The sequence below is a fragment of the Neoarius graeffei genome, chromosome 5 (genome assembly GCF_027579695.1).
Source record: "Neoarius graeffei isolate fNeoGra1 chromosome 5, fNeoGra1.pri, whole genome shotgun sequence".
Classification (NCBI taxonomy): domain Eukaryota; kingdom Metazoa; phylum Chordata; class Actinopteri; order Siluriformes; family Ariidae; genus Neoarius; species Neoarius graeffei.
Genome location: NC_083573.1, coordinates 39,337,661 through 39,356,727, shown reverse-complemented (window position 1 = coordinate 39,356,727; position 19,067 = coordinate 39,337,661). Strand labels below are relative to the sequence as shown.

At 43.1% G+C, this 19,067-nt stretch overlaps 1 protein-coding gene across 1 annotated transcript in view; it reads left to right on the top strand.

The window, feature by feature from the left end:
• prkcg (protein kinase C, gamma) overlaps nt 1-19,067 on the top strand; it is a 69,804-nt gene that overhangs the window by 17,902 nt on the left and 32,835 nt on the right. Inside the window, exons 6-12 of the mRNA XM_060920507.1 lie at nt 1,371-1,527; nt 1,753-1,954; nt 2,343-2,525; nt 15,480-15,653; nt 16,275-16,366; nt 16,450-16,512; nt 16,641-16,779. Coding sequence (XP_060776490.1) covers nt 1,371-1,527; nt 1,753-1,954; nt 2,343-2,525; nt 15,480-15,653; nt 16,275-16,366; nt 16,450-16,512; nt 16,641-16,779 — 1,010 coding nt within the window. The remainder of the gene's footprint in view (nt 1-1,370; nt 1,528-1,752; nt 1,955-2,342; nt 2,526-15,479; nt 15,654-16,274; nt 16,367-16,449; nt 16,513-16,640; nt 16,780-19,067) is intronic.

Genomic DNA, 19,067 nt, shown 5'->3' with positions numbered 1-19,067 from the left:
GACGAGATGAGATGAGGTAACTGGTATTGAAGAGGTTTACTGTAAATTAAAAGTGTGTATTTGACAGTACAAAAGTATTACAAAGTCAAACATCTCCATCAAATTCTAATCATACTTCACAAGTCATACCCCATACAGTGTTGATGAAGATGGTATGTTTCTGAGACTCTTTTGGTTAATGAATTGAATAGAAACAAATGCCCATCCACCTCAAAAAGGGGTGTTTAATTCAGAGTCACAGTGAACCCAAGCAACTGTTTATTTTCTTCTGAAATGAAAGAGAAGAATCCATATACACACAATCCATATACACACACTTCAATAGTTTTAGTTTACAATTTAAATTTGCAGGCTGTCAAAAATGAGTTAACATATAATAGTTAGATTAGATTAGATTAGATTAGATTAGATTAGATTAGATTAGATTAGATTAGATTAAACTTTATTGATCCCTTTGGGAGGGTTCCCTCAGGGAAATTAAGATTCCAGCAGCATCATTACAGATAAACAGAGAAAATAAATAGAGAAAACTTCTAGATAAATTAAAATAAATTACTTACATATACAAATATAAAAAGAATAAGATGTGGGGAGGGGGGGAGGAGAAGGGGGGGTGGCGGCAGGAGAGATATTGCACTTTACATTCACATTGTCCGGTATTGCTTATTGTTAGGCTAGGCTACTGCTCCTTCCCATCCTCTGTCCTCCTGTTACCCCTCCTCCCCCCCAGAGAGGAGTTGTACAGTCTGATGGCGTGAGGGACAAAGGAGTTTTTGAGGCTGTTCATCCTGCACTTGGGAAGGAGCATTCGGTCACTGAACAGGCTCCTCTGGTTACTGATGACGGTGTGCAGAGGGTGACTGGCATCGTCCATGATGTTCAATAGTCTGTCCATAGACCTCTTCTCTGCCACCATCACCAGAGAGTCCAGCTTCATGCCGACCACAGAGCCGGCCTGCCTGATCAGTTTGTCCAGCCTGGATGTGTCCTTCTTGGATGTGCTGCCCCCCCCAGCACACCACAGTGTAAAACAGGACACTGGCGACCACAGACTGATAGAACATCCACAGGAGTTTCCTGCAGATGTTAAAGGACAGCAGCCTCCTAAGGAAGTCTAGCCTGCTCTGTCCCTTCCTGTATAAGTGTTTGGTGTTGCAAGTCCAGTCCAGCTTGCTGTCCAGCCACAGCCTGAGATACTTGTAGGAATCCACAGCCTCCACCTCGACTCCCTCGATCAGAACTGGTCGTGACCTTGGTCTGGACCTCCCAAAGTTAGCCTGAAATATTAGCACACCATACACTGGCTGACAAAAATGATACTTTAATTTTTGTTCACTGTAACTTGTTTTAATGTACTCCTGTGTCTGTAGTACGTGAAGCACGGAATCTGATTCCCATGGACCCTAATGGCCTGTCTGACCCCTATGTGAAGCTCAAACTTATTCCTGACCCCAAGAGCCACAGCAAGCAGAAAACCAAGACTATTCGTTCCACTCTAAACCCCGTCTGGAATGAAAGCTTTGTCTTGTGAGTGTGTGTCCACATGCATGTTTGTTTTGAAACAAACAAACAAACAAACAAACAAACAAACAAACAAACCACATTAAAATCTTTCCTGCTTTGGATTGTATGTACATTTCTGGTTAAGCTTTTCAATTCTGCCATTTCCCTTTCTTACACTGCATGTTCCCCACTTCTATTTTTGCTCTTCTATCTCCTTTTCTCTGTCTATTGATCTATCTGTGTCTATAGTTCAGTGAGAGGCAGGCAGTGGGACAGGCGCTTATCAATAGAGATATGGGACTGGGATCGCACTTCACGGAATGACTTCATGGGAGCTCTGTCCTTTGGAGTGAGTGAGATCTTTCGTCGTCCTGTTAGCGGATGGTTTAAACTGCTCAACCAGGATGAAGGAGAGTACTACAATATCCCTGTACCTGATCCAGACCTACAGGTACCTGATACACACCTGCAGTCTCTTTCAGGTCTTCAGTGATGTGCTTCGCAATCCAATCCTCAGAGATCCCCAAATGGTCCACATTTTTTTGCTCTATCCCAGCTCCAAAAACCCATGAACTAAATAATTAAATCCAGTGAATTTCTGGTGATATATTTCCTGAATGTTAACAGGATTTTTTAAAAATTGTAAAGGGTTCCCTGAGCGCCATGGAAACAAAGATGTTGAGACTCATGCGCCATTAATGATTTTCTTTACTAAACATGCCCACATGGGGGCAGTAGAGTTCCACTCATGAGTGATCGATGGCCTTGGTTGGTAATTCATACATAACTCTCTACATAAATGTCTCTTTCGGTTTCTGTGTTTGTCTGTTTCTCAACAGGAGCCAGACTCTGCTGTCTCTCCCTCTCTTCCGCCTGCTCCTGTTACTGTTCCCACACCTGTGCCTGCTGTCACCCCACCTGTTGTGAGTCCTGGACCCACCAGCTTGCCAGTAGGAAAGGGCCGAGTTGGACTACATGACTTCAACTTCCTTATGGTGCTAGGCAAGGGCAGCTTTGGCAAGGTACCACAGGCACAAACACCACAATACACTCAACAACAAAAGACATAACCCTTATGCATATTCATCATCAAATTGCCAGATATGGGAAGGATTTTATGCATCTATACTTAAAGGAAATACAATGAAAACACTGCTCTGTTCAAACTGGGGGCAGAGCTCATTTCAGGCCCAGAAAACTGTGTACAGTACATCGTTTTTAAAGTATATCTGAAAGCATAGGATGATATATATATATATATATATATATATATATATATATATATATATATATATATATATATATATATATATATATACACACACACACACTTTTAAACATTTATAAAACACACTTTTTTAAACATTATTTAACATATTTTCACAATTAGACACATTTATTTAAAAAAATAAACAAATCCTAAATTTCTACATAACAATTAAATCCTCAAAGCTCAGACATCAGCTATGTGCATATAAAATACATCATATAAAATGGCATCATATAACAACCCCTCCCATTAAAACATGATGACTTACATTTACTGTACATGTATTCACATGGCAAGCAGTGTTATCCAAAATGAATTACAAAGCAGGTAGCATTTATCATTTAAGGGTTTAGTGGTTTAGCGAGTGGTGCCGAGATCTTCTTTAACAGCAAATAATCAGAAATAAATCTAATAAACATTCGCAAACAAAGGCTAAGTGTAAGTACAACATTGTATCGATGATCTATAATGGACAGAAGCAATTCAGTTGTATCTTGCAAAGACAGGGGCAGTGGGTAAAGTGGGTAAAATCAGAAACGCATGTGCACCATGGTGACCTTGTTTCCCTACACAAACGCTGAGAAAAAGAAGAAAAACATGTATTTTTTTTCCCCAGTGCAAATTTCTTGGGCTAGTTTGAGGTCTTTTGTGTAGATTTTGGGATGTATTTGGGCTGGAAATTTTGCTGAAAGCTGCCAACTCTGGTTAATGATATTAGCTCTTTGCTGCTTTGCATACTGTGACAGTGAAAACATACCTGCTGTATCCAACAAAGTTGACCAAAGGTAGGTCTATAACTGCTCAAAACAATCTGCTATACTGTATACAGGATAACAATATATTGCCTATTATTGCCTGTTCCTATAAAACTTCTCTTGCAAAAGTTAAGCTTGATAGCCTCTTAAAATACAGCATCAAAAGTTTGAACCCACCTTCTATCTGAATGTTTTTTCTTTATTTTTATTAAAGCTATACTGCCTTTCGATTTCATAAAATCTGTGAAATTGAGTTCCCTCTGAAATTTGGTCATTGCGATATATGTTTATTTCTGCAGTATTTCAAAAATATCAGGCCATTCTATGGCTGGGAAGTTATTTAATTTGAGGTGATTCCCAGCAAATAATTTGCATGAAATCGCTCGTTTCGCGCAGTCAAGCAGACAGAGGAAGTCCGTGTGCACATATGCAGATTTACCTTCTTCTTCTTCTCCTTCTTTCGGGTTTTATGGCAGCTGACAGCCACAGTGTTGCACTATTGCCATCTACAGGTTTATCTTGACCGTGCACTGACAGTTACATCATTTTGTCGCTAAATGAACAGCTGATCACACCGAGGTGCTCGCTGACCGCCAATATTTATTAGTTTGGTCCTGCATTTCCTTTCCTTCGCAACATAACGTCTTTTCTTCTCGCTTTCCGTTACTGTAGTCTGTCTTCCACGTTTCATTCACACACTCACGTCCTCCATTTTTCTCTCCTGTTTCAAATTTGTATCCCACAATGCCTTGCACAAACAGGGAAAGCCCACCACGTGATGCATGATGTAGTATCTTGAATTGGGTCATAGTGAAGCAGGAAAAAATAGAGGAGAATTTTGGGCCATGTGGCCCTAGATTCATTAATTGTTCTATTTAAAAAAAAAAACTAATAAAATTGGAAGTCTGTTATTTGAATTCAGTAGCTTTCGGTCCACTAAACAAAAATAATCGGGTGTCAGGGAAAATTCTTTTTATGACCTAAACTTGAAAAATCTGAAAGGCAGTATAGCTTTAATTAAAAGACACTTCATGTCCTAAACTAATGATGGATGTCATTTCTTTTTACTTAGTCAAGTGGTTCTTGATATAATATGGATTACTGCAGTTGTGGAATAGGGCTATTTACTGTATTTTTATTATTTACTATTTATTGTTTGCTCTCAAACACATTAAGAAGGCAAGAAATTGCACTAATTAACTTTTGATGAGACACACCTGTTAATTGAAAAGCATTCCAGGTGGCTACCTCATGAAGCTGGTTAAGAGAATGCCAGTAGTGTGTAAAGCTTCCTCAAGGTAAATGGAAGCTACTTTGAAGAATCTAAAATATAAAATATATTTTTGTTTTGGGGCAGCATGGTGGTGTAATGGTTAGCACTGTTGCCTCACAGTAAGAAGGTTCTGGGTTCGAGTCCAGTGGCCGACGAGGGCCTTTCTGTGTGGAGTTTGCATGTTCTCCCTGTGTCTGTGTGAGTTTCCTCTGGGTGCTCCAGTTTCCCCCACAGTCCAAAGACATGCAGGTTAGGCTAATTAGAATAGAATAGAATTGAATGCCTTTATTGTCACTATACACATGTACAATGAGATTAAAAGCATCTCCAATCACAGTGCAGACAGCATAAAAATATGCAATATAAACACAGAACAAAGAATATAGTGGGGAAAAAAAGGGGGGGATGCTATGTACAGTGTTGTGTTCCACGTTATGGAGTGGGGTATTGCACAGACAGACTCCACGTATTGCACATTATAAGTATTGCACAGAGAGAGTCCAGGTATTGCACATTTTAAGTATTGCACAGGGAGAGTCCGGGTATTGCACATTTTAAGTATTGCACAGAGAAAGTCCGGGTATTGCACATTATAAGTATTACACAGGGAAAGTCCGGGTATTGCACATTATAAGTATTGCGCAGGGAGAGTCCGGCGGCTGGGGGGGTTTAGACTATAAAGTCAGTGCATATTCGAGTTCAGGGTGGTTATGGCTTTTGGAAAGAAGCTGTTTTTGAATCTATTTGTTTTTGTCTTGATGCACCTGTAGTGCCTCCCTGAGGGCAACAGGTCAAACAGATCAAAGCCAGGGTGGGAGCTGTCCTTGGTAATGTTCTTAGCTTTGCTGAGGCAGCGGGAGGTTTAAATATCCATCAGGGAGGGGAGATGGCAGCCGATGATCTTCTGTGCTGCCTTTACTACTCTCTGGAGCCTCTCCCTGTCTGCAGCAGTGCAGCTGCCGTACCATACTGTGATACAGTACATCAGCAGGCTCTCAATGGATGAGCAGTAGAAGGTCAGCAGCAGGTTGGAGTTTAGGTTGTACTTCCTGAGGACTCTCAGGAAGTGTAGCCATTGCTGAGCCTTCTTGATGACTGCCGTGATGTTCTCTGTCCAAGAGATGTCGGCGGAGATGAGAACACCAAGAAACCGGAAGGTGTGGACCCTCTCCACACACTCGCCATTGATATGAAGGGGGGCTAGGTCAGTGCTGTGCTTCCTGAAGTCAACGATGATCTCTTTGGTTTTCTTGGTGTACAGAGCAAGGTTATTCTCCAAACACCAGGCTGCCAACTTCAGGACCTCCTCTCTGTAGGCTGCCTTGTCTCCCTTTGAGATGAGTCCGACCACAGTGGTGTCGTCAGCAAACTTGACGATGAGGTTGTTGTTGTGGGTAGAACTGCAGTCATGGGTGTAGAGGCAGTACAGGAGGGGGCTCAGCACACAGCCCTGTGGAGAGCTGGTGCTCAACGTGTGGGTGGAGGAGAAGTGGGGGCCAAGTCTTACAGTCTGGGGCCGGTTGGTGAGAAAGTCCTTTATCCAGGCACATGTGAGACAGGGGAGGCCGAGAGTGTCCAGTTTTCTGATGAGGATGTCTGGGATTATTGTGTTAAAGGCTGAACTGTAATCCACAAAGAGCATCCGGACGTAGCTCTGGTGCTGCTCCAAGTGGTTCAGCACAGAGTGGAGAGCTACGGCAATGGCGTCCTCTGTGGATCTGTTCGCACGATATGCGAACTGGTGGGGGTTGAAGTCTGGGAGGAGGTAGTCCTTGATGTGCTGAAGAACTAGTCTCTCGAAGCACTTCATGATCACCGGAATGAGGGCCACAGGACGGTAATCATTCAGGCTGGTGACGGGAGACTTCTTCGGCACTGAGATTATTGTTGCTGATTTTAGGCAGGACAGGATGACTCCCTGAGCCAGGGAGAGGTTGAAGATCCTGATGAAGGTGAGGGCGAGCTGATGGGCACACGCTCTGAGCACCTTGCCAGGTACTCTGTCTGGGCCGGTAGCTTTCTTGGGGTTCACTGCCAGGAGCATCCGTCTGACATCATGCTCCTGAACAGTGAATGGAGTGGTGCAGGAACCAGGTGGGGGTGGGGGCAGGGCTGGAGCAGATGAGTTCTGCTGGGATGTTTCAAAGCGAGCAAAGAAGCAATTTAGCTCCTCTGCCAGCAGCGCACTCAGGTCTCCTGTTGACGCATCACAGCCTCTAAAGTTTGTGATGTCTTGTATACCCTGCCACACCTCCCATGTATTGTTGCTGGACAGGTGGGACTCTATACTCATCCTATGGTCCACCTTGGCTTTTTTAATTCCTCTTTTCAGGTCAGCTCGAGCAGCTCTGTACAGAGCTCTGTCACCTGACCTGAAGGCTGCATCACGGGCCCTGAGGAGTGAGCGGACCTGGCTGATCATCCAGGGTTTCTGGTTTGGGAAAACCCGGACGTTTTTGTCCACTGTCACATTCCCAATGCAGAACTTGATATAGTCCAGTACTGTTCCTGTGAATATCTCCAGCTCCTGGTGTTCAAATAAGTCCCTGATTGAAGCAGTCTTGTAGTTTGGAGAGTGCATTTTCAGGCCAGGTTGTAACATTCCTAATGGTGGGCCTGGCTCTGTGTCTGAGAGGGGTGTAAGCTGGGGAGAGCAGGAGGGAAAGATGGTCTGATTGGCTGAGGTGGTGGAGGGGTATGGCTCTGTACGCGTGACTGATGTTGGAGTAAACATGATCCAAAGTGTTCTCCCCTCTAGTAGAACACTTGACATGTTGATAGAACTTTGGCAGTACAGTCTTCAAGTTGGCCTTATTAAAGTCTCCCGCAATTATGTGAACACCGTCAGGGTGGGCTCACTGCTGTTCGTTTATGGTGTTCAGCAGGTGAGAAAGCGCTGTGTTTACACTGGCGTCGGGTGGAATATACACAGCCATGACAATCACTACAGATAGCTCTCTTGGTAGAAAAAAAGGCCGGCATCTTACAGACATGTACTCGAGGTCTGGGGAACAGTGTTTATCTATAATTGTTCCATTGTTACACCAGTTATCATGCACGTAAATACAGAGCCTCCCTCCTCTGCTCTTACCGGAGTCCTCAGTCCTGTCCCAGCGGAGCAGAGTGCGACTTGCTAGCTGCAAGCTAGCATCAGGAATTCCCGGGTGAAGCCAGGTTTCGGTGATAATCAAAATACAGCAGTCACGAACATAGCGATTTCCAGCGAGTTGTAACTCCGAGTCGTCCATTTTATGCACCAGGGATCTGGCATTGGAGAGATACAGGCTCGGTAGAGATGGCTTGTGTGGTTGTTTTCTTAGCCTTAGCATAATACCGGACCTGTGGCCCTGCTTCTGCTTCCTCTCCCTCCTCCATCTGTGCCGCCTCCTAGACCCGATAACAATCCACGGAGAGCCAGGCGGTCTCGCTATGTCGTCTGGGATCTTATGCGAGTAGTGAAAATCGCTCGAAACAGATATCTGGTATTGGCCACTGATGTCCAAAAGTGTCTGGCGGGTGTACAGGAAGTTCACAGAACTGACGGTGCACAAACAAGCAAGGAAGAAATACAATAACAACAAAAAAGAGCACTGAAAAGGAGAGCCGTGAGCTGCTGCAACCATGCACGCCGCCATAATTGGTGGCTCTAAATTGACCGTAGGTGTGAATGTAAGTGTGAATGGTTGTTTGCCTCTGTGTCAGCCCTGCAATGACCTGGCGACTTGTCCAGGGTGTACCCTGCCTCTCGCCCATAGTCAGCTGGAATAGGTTCCAGCTTGCCCATAACCCTGCACAGGATAAGCGGCTACAGATAATGGATGGATGGGGTAGCATTGTGCTGACATGCCCTTGAGCAAGGCACCTAAACCTCTACTGTTCCCTGGGCACTGTAGCATAGCTGCCCACTGCTCTGGGTATGTGTGGGTGCATGTGTGTGTTCACTGCTTCAGATGGGTTAAATGCAGAAGATGAATTTCACTGTGCTTGAGTGTGCATGTGACAAATAAAGGCTTCTTCTTCTTTAACACATTTTTGTTTACCGCATAACTTGATATAGGTTCCATATGTGATTTCATAGTTTTGATGTCTTCAGTATTGTTCTACAATGTGTTGTTCGTTCGTTGTTTGTGATGATGCCCAAGAACATCATTTGTGACAGGCGAAACGATGTGAATGATTTACTGATGAGTTAATGTAGAGGTGCGGTGGGTTCTTTGATGGCTAATGAGACCAATACGAGCATGGAACTTCCTTTGGCAGATCGGGCACACAAAGTTGGAGTGAGCTGGCTGTGAAGAGTTGGATGAGCTACTCTTCTTGGCTTGTCCCTTCAGCTCCGCATCTTGGATTCTTCTCTTTTCATAAGCCAGACAGTCTTGGTGGATTGCAGAGCGCCATGACAAGTATTGTTGAGCAACCTGCTCCCAATTGTCAGGATGTATTCCCATGTCTTTGAGTGACACTTTCAAGCTGTCCTTGAAGCGCTTTTTTGGTCCTCCGCGCGTTCTCTTGCCTCTGAACAGCTAGCCATAGAAGAGTTTCTTGGGCAGACGACGCTCATCCATGCATGTTAGGTGGCCAGCCCACTGAACTTGTGCTTTCTTGAGCATGGTGTGCATGCTGATGGAATTTGTTTGACCCAAGACTTCTGTGCCAGGTATTTTGTCCCGCCAGGTGATCCTGAGGAACTTTCAGAGACAGTTGAGGTGGAAGCAATTCAGTTTGCGTGCATGATGTTCATAGGTGGTCCATGTTTCACATGCATACAGGAGTGATGTCAGTACTACTGCATTGTAGACTCTTAGCTTGGTGTCTAGCTTGATGCCGCATCTCTCCCAGACTGAGTTTCTCAGGCACCCAAAGGCAGCGCTGGCTTTCAAGATTCTCAGATGGACTTCATCATCGATGTTCACTAAGCGGTTGATGGTACTGCCAAGGTATGTGAATCTCTCTGTGTTTTTCAGGGATTCTCTATTAACCGTGATGTTGAGCTCTTCGTACTGATCTACTAGAGAGTGCTGGTAAAGGACTTCTGTCTTCTTCATGCTTATGGTTAATCTGAAGTTGTCACAAGCAAAGGCAAAGGAGTCCATGCTTTCTTGCATCAGCACTTCTAAGGATGTACTTAGAGCACAATCATCTGTGAAGAGAAGTTCACAAACTGGGTCTATTCTCACTTTCGTCTTTGCCTGGAGTTGTCTTAGATTGAATACTCCGTCATCACTTCTGGATCTTATCTTGATGTCATCATCTGAGTCGGAGTAGGTGTCAGTTAGCATGGTGGTGAAAAACATGCTAAACAGCGTGGGTACCAGCATGCAGAGGATTTTGGTGCTTCAGAGGATTCTCCATCATCCAGGACACGAGCTTGCATGCCATCATGAAATTGCCTCACCATCTTCACAAACTCATCGGGACAGCCAAACTTTGTCATAATGGCCCAGAGTCCATTGCGGCAGACAGTATCAAAAGCCTTTGTCAAGTCCACAAAGGTGATGTACAAGGCTTCATTTTGCTCCTGGCTCTTTTCTTGGAGTTGTTGGGCAGCGAAGATCATATCTGTTGTACCACGACCTTTTCTGAAGCCACATTGGCTCTCAGGGAGAAGGTTGTTTATTTCCAGGTGATGGTTAAGTCTGTTTAAGAGGATTTGTGCAAGTATTTTGTCAGCTGTGGCTAGGAGTGAGATTCTTCTGTGGTTGTCATAACCGTGTCTATTCCCTTTTCTTTTGTAGAGGTGGACTATTGATGCATCTTTGAACTTTTGGGGGATGGTTTCATGCTCCCACATTTCTTGAAAGAGTTCTGTCAGTTTCTTTTTCATAGATGGACTGTCTAGCTTGTAGATTTCAGAGGGGATGGAGTCTGATCCTGGAGCCTTGTTGTTGGACAACAGTTTGATGGCCTTCTGCACTTCTGTTTCTGTTGGTGATTCACCCAGGGAGTTGTTGATTTCTTGCTGGGGGAGACGGGCAATGGCATCTGCATTGATTGTGGATGGTCTGTTCAGGATGCTGTTGAAGTGTTCAGCCCATCTGGTGAGGATGGAGTTCTTTTCAGTGAGCAGCGTGGTTCCATCAGCACTCAGCAGAGGAGTGGTGCCAGATGACTGGGGCCCATAGATGGTCTTTACAGCCTCATAAAACTTTCCGTAGTTGTGGCTGTTGGCATATGCTTGTATTTCGTCAGCCTTCTTCTTCAACCAGCTGTCCTGCATTTCTCTGAGCTGCACTTGTAAAATGTTCTTTGTGCTGTTGTAGCTTCTCTTTTTGGTAGGGTCGTTGATGTCTTGCTGGTAAGCTCTGTGGGCTTGATGTTTCTCTCCTAGCAGCCTCTAAATCTCAGGATCATTTTCATCAAGCCAGTCTTGATGTTTTCTTCTGCTCTTGCCTAGGTGGTTGAGGGAAACATTGTGCACAGTATTTCTGAATGAGGCCCAGTTCTCTTCTGTGTGGCCATCTTCCACATTCACTTCTTGAAGGGCATTGTTGAGATCAGCTGTAAGGTCTGACTTCACTTCAGGTCTTTGCAGCTTGTGGATATTAAGACGTTTGAGTGACTTCTTCCCTTGTGGGCGCCACTTTGGTAAGATGGTTAACTTCAGTTTGGAGAGAATCAGTCGATGATCTGTCCAGCAATCTGCACCACACATGGCTTTGGTTACATGCACATCTTCTCTGTCCTTCTGTCATACTACAACCCCGATTCCAAAAAAGTTGGGACAAAGTACAAATTGTAAATAAAAACGGAATGCAATAATTTACAAATCTCAAAAACTGATATTTGTATTCACAATAGAACATAGACAACATATCAAATGTCGAAAGTGAGACATTTTGAAATTTCATGCCAAATATTGGCTCATTTGAAATTTCATGACAGCAACACATCTCAAAAAAGTTGGGACAGGGGCAATAAGAGGCTGGAAAAGTTAAAGGTACAAAAAAGGAACAGTTGGAGGACCAAATTGCAACTCATTAGGTCAATTGGCAATAGGTCATTAACATGACTGGGTATAAAAAGAGCATCTTGGAGTGGCAGCGGCTCTCAGAATTAAAGATGGGAAGAGGATCACCAATCCCCCTAATTCTGCGCCGACAAATAGTGGAGCAATATCAGAAAGGAGTTTGACATTGTAAAATTGCAAAGAGTTTGAACATATCATCATCTACAGTGCATAATATCATCAAAAGATTCAGAGAATCTGGAAGAATCTCTGTGCGTAAGGGTCAAGGCCGGAAAACCATACTGGGTGCCCGTGATCTTCGGGCCCTTAGACAGCACTGCATCACATACAGGCATGCTCCTGTATTGGAAATCACAAAATGGGCTCAGGAATATTTCCAGAGAACATTATTTGTGAACACAATTCACCGTGCCATCCGCTGTTGCCAGCTAAAACTCTATAGTTCAAAGAAGAAGCCGTATCTAAACATGATCCAGAAGCGCAGACGTCTTCTCTGGGCAAAGGCTCATTTAAAATGGACTGTGGCAAAGTGGAAAACTGTTCTGTGGTCAGACGAATCAAAATTTGAAGTTCTTTTTGGAAATCAGGGACGCCGTGTCATTCGGACTAAAGAGGAGAAGGATGACCCAAGTTGTTATCAGCGCTCAGTTCAGAAGCCTGTATCTCTGATGGTATGGGGTTGCATTAGTGCATGTGGCATGGGCAGCTTACACATCTGGAAAGACACCATCAACGCTGAAAGGTATATCCAGGTTCTAGAGCAACATATGCTCCCATCCAGACGACGTCTCTTTCAGGGAAGACCTTGCATTTTCCAACATGACAATGCCAAACCACATACTGCATCAATTACAGCATCATGGCTGTGTAGAAGAAGGGTCCGGGTACTGAACTGGCCAGCCTGCAGTCCAGATCTTTCACCCATAGAAAACATTTGGCGCATCATAAAACGGAAGATACGACAAAAAAGACCTCAGACAGTTGAGCAACTAGAATCCTACATTAGACAAGAATGGGTTAACATTCCTATCCCTAAACTTGAGCAACTTGTCTCCTCAGTCCCCAGACATTAACAGACTGTTGTAAAGAGAAAAGGGGATGTCTCACAGTGGTAAACATGGCCTTGTCCCAACTTTTTTGAGATGTATTGTTGTCATGAAATTTAAAATCACCTAATTTTTCTCTTTAAATGATACATTTTCTCAGTTTAAACATTTGATATGTCATCTCTGTTCTATTCTGAATAAAATATGGAATTTTGAAACTTCCACATCATTGCATTCCGTTTTTATTTAAAATTTGTACTTTGTCCCAACTTTTTTGGAATTGGGGTTGTATTACATAGTCGATCATGTGCCAGTGTTTGCTTCATGGGTGCATCCAGGTGGTTTTGTTCCTGGTAGGAAGCTGGAAGACAGTGTTTGTTATAAGGAGGTTGTGTGTGCTACACATCTGCAACAAAAGGAGGCCATTGCTGTTGCACTTCCCGATTCCATGTCTGCCCAACACACCTTCCCAGGTCTCGTGATCTGCTCCTACCCTTGCATTGAAGTTGCCTAGTATTATGAGCTTGTCATCCTTGGGTACTGCAGCAATGAGCTGTTCAAGGTCTTCATAGAAAGCGTCCTTGACTTCTTCAGCATTTGTCATGGTTGGGGCGTATGCACTGATGACTGAGGCATGCTTCTTCTTATAGAGTGGAAGTCTGAGGCTCATGAGTCTGTCGCTCTGTCCTTCGGGAAGACTGGAAAGTTTCTTGACAAGATTGCTAGCAATAGCAAATCCCACTCCAGCTTCATGTTGCTTGTCAGCACTCTTTCCACTCCAGAAGAAAGTGTATCCTGCTTTCTCTTCAACCAACTGGCCTTCATTTGGGAGTTTGATCTTGCTGAGGGCAGCAATTTGGATGCCATACCTTCCGAGTTCTCTAGCAACTAGTGCAGTTCTGCGCTCAAGTCTGTTAGAGTTCTGATTGTCCATTAGTGTTCAGACGTTCCATGCACCAATAGTAATTGGTGCCATCTTCTTTTTGCTTTGCTTCTGTTGACCGCAAGGTTGGGATACCCACCCACCATGGTATGCAGGCCAGGTTGACGGGGTAAAGCAGGCTATGTTTGGATCACCTTTTCTAGATCCTTCCTCAGGCCATAGAGGTGAGCAGAGCGAATCCTAAAAAAGGACTGCTCAGACACCCAGGGGGCTGCCAAACTTGACTGCTGCTTCAGTTCCAATCAGGAGCGACCCTATGCCCTGAGCCGCCTGCAAGCAGGTTTGTGACTACCAGCTCCCAGTGTATCCACACCTGCCAGCGTCACCACTCCCCTGTCACCACAAGACTTAGCGAATGATGATGATGGTGATGATGATGTCTTGACTTGCGCTGGACTTTGATTAAAGTGAGGGGGAGTTGCGCGTCGTCAGCCTTACTCTCTCTTCCCATGTTCCATCTGAGCCAAGTGGCAAGGCACTCTCTCTCTGCCGGTTTCAGACTTCTAGGAGTGATGACAACTAAAGGGTCACTTCACTCTCCCTACAGCTCCTTCTTTCCCAAGGTGGAGCCTTGCCATCGGATGCAGTTTAGAGTCATGCCCAGGACTCTAAGCTGCATTGTTATTTTCTACAATGTTGAAAATAGTCAAAATACAGAAAAACCTATAAATGAGTAGGCGTGTCCAAACTTTTGACTGGTACTGTAATTAAGTTTGAGTCTATGTCATTTAATGTCATCCTGCCACACCAAAATCTATGGCCACAGTATGCTGCTGGGTTTAGTACTTTGATAGGGTTAGGATTAGTCCGAGAATTAGAACTGAAAATTCTAGTCATTATTGTAAAACACTTAACTGCTTCCTACTGCCCATAAAGACATGAAAAGAAATGTGGCTGCTGTGATCATATTTGCAGATCATTACTACTATAAATGCACTGAAAAAACCCCCAACAACATTCATGTTAAATTAAAACTCCAACAGTGTTTATTTGTGTTCAGCTAGACCTACAGAAGTTATTTTTGAGGCAATTTCGCTTGGTAGTGATGAGAGAAATTACATGGAAATGAGAATGAGGGAAAAATCAGACAGACAAGAGGCCAATGCGATTAAATATTAGATTCTGCAGGATTGAATTCTGATTACTTCACTAAATTGCTTTCCTCTCATGTGTTAAGGGTTATATGATTGTATAATGAGGGGTATATGAAAATGTCAGCGCCATTATCAAAAGTTACAAATTTATTAACACATGAATAATAATAATGAATAATAAACAATAATACAGTGTTTGAATCATTTATTCATTCATATTCAGGATCTGCTTTGTTCCAGTCAGGGTCGTGGTGATGTCTTAATCAAGACTGTCTTAAATAGGAGGCAAATATCAAAAGACAACCTACTGCTTTTAAGTTAGAATACCTACTTTCAGAAATAGGGGTACAGTGGGAGCCCATTTCTGTTCCTCAAGGGACAGTCTACATTAATGTACCCCCTCGGGCTCATTATTGGACCAAGATGTGTACCTTTTTAGGGCCAAAAAGGTGCATATATGTTCCCAAGCAGTATATAAAGTGTACAAATACTGTAAGTACTTTAGAGGGTACTTCCCCAGTGACAAACTATTGTACCCTTAAAGGTACAATAATGTACTTTATTTTCTGAGCGTGTCGTATGAAAGTGTATGATGAAGGAATGTGCATTTTTCCTGTATTTTCTGCAGGTGATGCTAGCCGAGGAAAGAGGGAGCGACCGCTTGTTTGCAGTGAAGGTGCTGAAGAAAGATGTGCTGTTTCAGGATGAAGACACGGAGAGTGCCATGGTGGAGCGGAGAGTTCTGGGATTGAGTGGCCGTCCACACTTCCTTACATCTCTCTTTTGCGCCTTCCAGACTGAGGTGTGTATGTGTGTGCACAGAGAGAATGTACACACACATTATGTGCATATGTGCACACATCTAAGATATGCCTCAACAACTGCAGTGCTTTTGCTCCAGGCTATCCTTCCGCACATAACCGCCCTTATCCTGACCCAATTGCCCCTCATATCACTGCAGGCAGCTTATTGGTCGTCTTAGACCAAGCGATGTCAGCATACCACTTCTATTCTGATTTTGTGTTACAGTAATATAAAAATTTCACTTCATTAACAAAGAAGAGTGTGCTGGCCTACATCTGAGCCTCAATTATTAAATTAATTAATTAGCCCTCATGCTCTTTAGCAAGGACATTAATAGTCTGGGGGGGGTGACTTAATGAGAACATGCTTGCTTTTTAAAATTTTGTCTAAGGGGGATTACATAATGTGCTAATGTGTGGGGGAGATGTCTGTGTCCAAGGGATTTAAAATTGACAGGGCATAATTATGTAATAGACTGTAATGGACTATACCTTGATGTTATTACATTTAACACTTTACTGATTTGACTTGATATTGGTTTCTCATTTGTCAATGGTTTACTTTCTGAAGATTTTTAGAATATGCTTCTCAGTATAGTATGATTATTGTCCTGCTGCAGGATCGCCTGTACTATGTCATGGAATATGTGAATGGTGGAGATCTAATGTTTCATATTCAGATTGTTGGAAAATTTAAAGAGCCCCATGCTGCGTAAGTATTGCACCTTTTCCCTGTATTTCGATTCTCTTTCTTGCTGAACATGTTGACGTGAGTGAAAACTATTCCTTCGGCAGATTCTATGCAGCAGAGATAGCTGTGGGTCTCTTCTTCTTGCATAGCAAAGGCATCATCTATAGGTACTGCTGACAGGACAGGACAGGAAAACCTATTAACGCTTCATATACTGTGCAGTATGACAGACCCTTACAAGGAAACGTTTGCTCTCTCTCTCTCTCTCTCTCTCTCTCTCTGTCTCTCCTGGTAGAGATCTGAAACTGGATAATGTGCTGTTAGACAGTGAGGGCCACATAAAGATTGCTGATTTTGGGATGTGCAGAGAAGGCATGATGGAGGGAGACACCACACGGACGTTCTGTGGCACTCCGGACTACATTGCTCCTGAGGTTCATTAATTCCCCAACCACAGCTCACACATACAATGTCTTGCAAAAGTATTCATCCCCCTTAGTGTTTGTCCTGTTTTGTTGCATTACAAGCTAGAATTAAAATGGATTGTTGAGGGGTAGCACCATTTGATTTACACAACATGCCTACCACTTTAAAGGTGCACATTGTTGTTTTATTGTGACACAAAGAATAATTAATTAAAAAAACCCAGAAATCGGAGTATGCATAGGTATTCACTCCAAAAGTCAATACTTTATAGAGCCACCTTTTGCTGCAATTACAGCTGAAAGTCTCTTGGGGTATGTCTCTATTAGCTTAGCACATCTAGCCACTGGGATTTTTGCCCATTCCTCAAGGCAAAACTGCTCCAACTCCTTCAAGTTCGATGGGTTGCATTGGTGTACAGCAATCTTCAAGTTATGCCACAGATTCTCAATTGGATTGAGGTTTGGGCTTTGATTAGGCCTTTCCAAGACATTTAACTATTTCCCTTTAAACCACCCCAGTGTAGCTTTAGTAGTATGTTTAGGGTCATTGTTCTGCTGGAACGTGAACTTTTGTCCCAGTCTCAAACCTCTGGACGACTCAAACAGGTTTTCCTCCAGAATTGACCTGTATTTAGTGCCATCCATCTTTCCTTTAGTCCTGACCAGCTTTCCTGTCCCTGCAGATGAAAAATATCCCCACAGCATGATGCTGCCACCAGCATGCTTCACTGTAGGAATGGTGTTCTCAGGGTGTTGGGTTTGCACCACACATGGCATTTCCCATGATGGCCAAAAAGATCAATTTTAGTCTCATTTGACCAGAGGATCTTTTTCCATGTATTTGGGGAGTCTGCCACATGCTGCTGGGCGAACCCCAAATGTGTTTTCTTAAGCAATGACTTTTTTTCTGGCCACTCTTCCATAAAGCCCTGCTCTGTAGAGTATATGGCTTAAAGTGGTCCTATGGACAGATACTTCCATCTCAGCTGTGGATCTTTGCAGCTCCTTCAGTGTTATCTTTGGTGTCTTTGTTGCATCTCTGATTAATGCCCTCCTTGCCTGGTCTGTGAGTTTCGGTGGGTGGCCTTCTCTTGTCAGGTTTGTAGTGGTGCCATATTCTTTCCATTTTACTATAATGGATTTAATGGTGCTCCCTGGGATATTCAAAGTTTGGGATATTTTTATAACCCAACCCTGATCTATACTTCTCCACAACTTTGTCTCTGACCTGTTTGGAGTGCTGCTTGGTTTTCATGTTGCTTGCTTCGTAGTGTTGCAGAGTCAGGGCCCTTCCAGAACAGGTTGATTTATACAGACATCATGTGACAGATCATGTGACACTTTGATTGCACACTGGTGGATCTTAATCAACCCATTCTGTGACTTATGAAGTGAATTGGTTGGACCAGCTTTTATTTAGGGGTTTCATACGAAAGGGGAGTGAATACCTATGCACACTCCAGATTTATGTTTTTTATCTTAATTATTGTTTGTGTCACAATAAAACAACAATTTGCACCTTTAAAGTGGTAGACATGTTGTGTAAATGAAATGGTGCTAACTCTCCAAAAAATGCATTTTAATTCCATCTTCTAATGCAACAAAACAGGACAAACACCAAGGGGGATGAATACTTTTGCAATACACTGTACACACATTCACATCACAGATTCTTGCAAAATTTATATCTGTAATTATATCAATCATGAGAGGAGTTAATTATTGCATTCATATTTAGGACATCTGGTGCAATGGTGCAGTAAAATCTAATTATAACACTATCAAGGCAAATGAAGCCTTTAAAAACCATCAAGATTTTTCCTTAATAGACATGTATGCACTTTGCTGAGATCATACAGTCCTGCCTCGTGTTGTCTATGTTTATTTATATACCTTGTCAAATCATTTCAAAATGTCAGAATATAATCACAATGAGATATTTTTGACCACATCATGCAGTCTTACCGTCTCCAGTCACCTGTCTCCTCGTACAAGATGCAGTATGTCTTCTGCTGTTTTCTCTTTCTCCATGACTGTGCCTCTGTGTCGGAATAACTTAACACGATGGTTCAAATTGTATGTTCAGCTATCAGTAACCACATGTGTGCGTGTACATTTGTGCTTGTGAATGTAAATATGACTATACTCTCACTGTTTTTAATCAAGGTGATATGTGTTCTATGGATGTCATTGTGTATAGGTGCACATGCAATGAATGTGAGTCTTGTACGCATGCATTAGCATGTTATTATTAGAGGGGAATCTAGCCCTAATTCAATGTTTTTGATGCATGATCA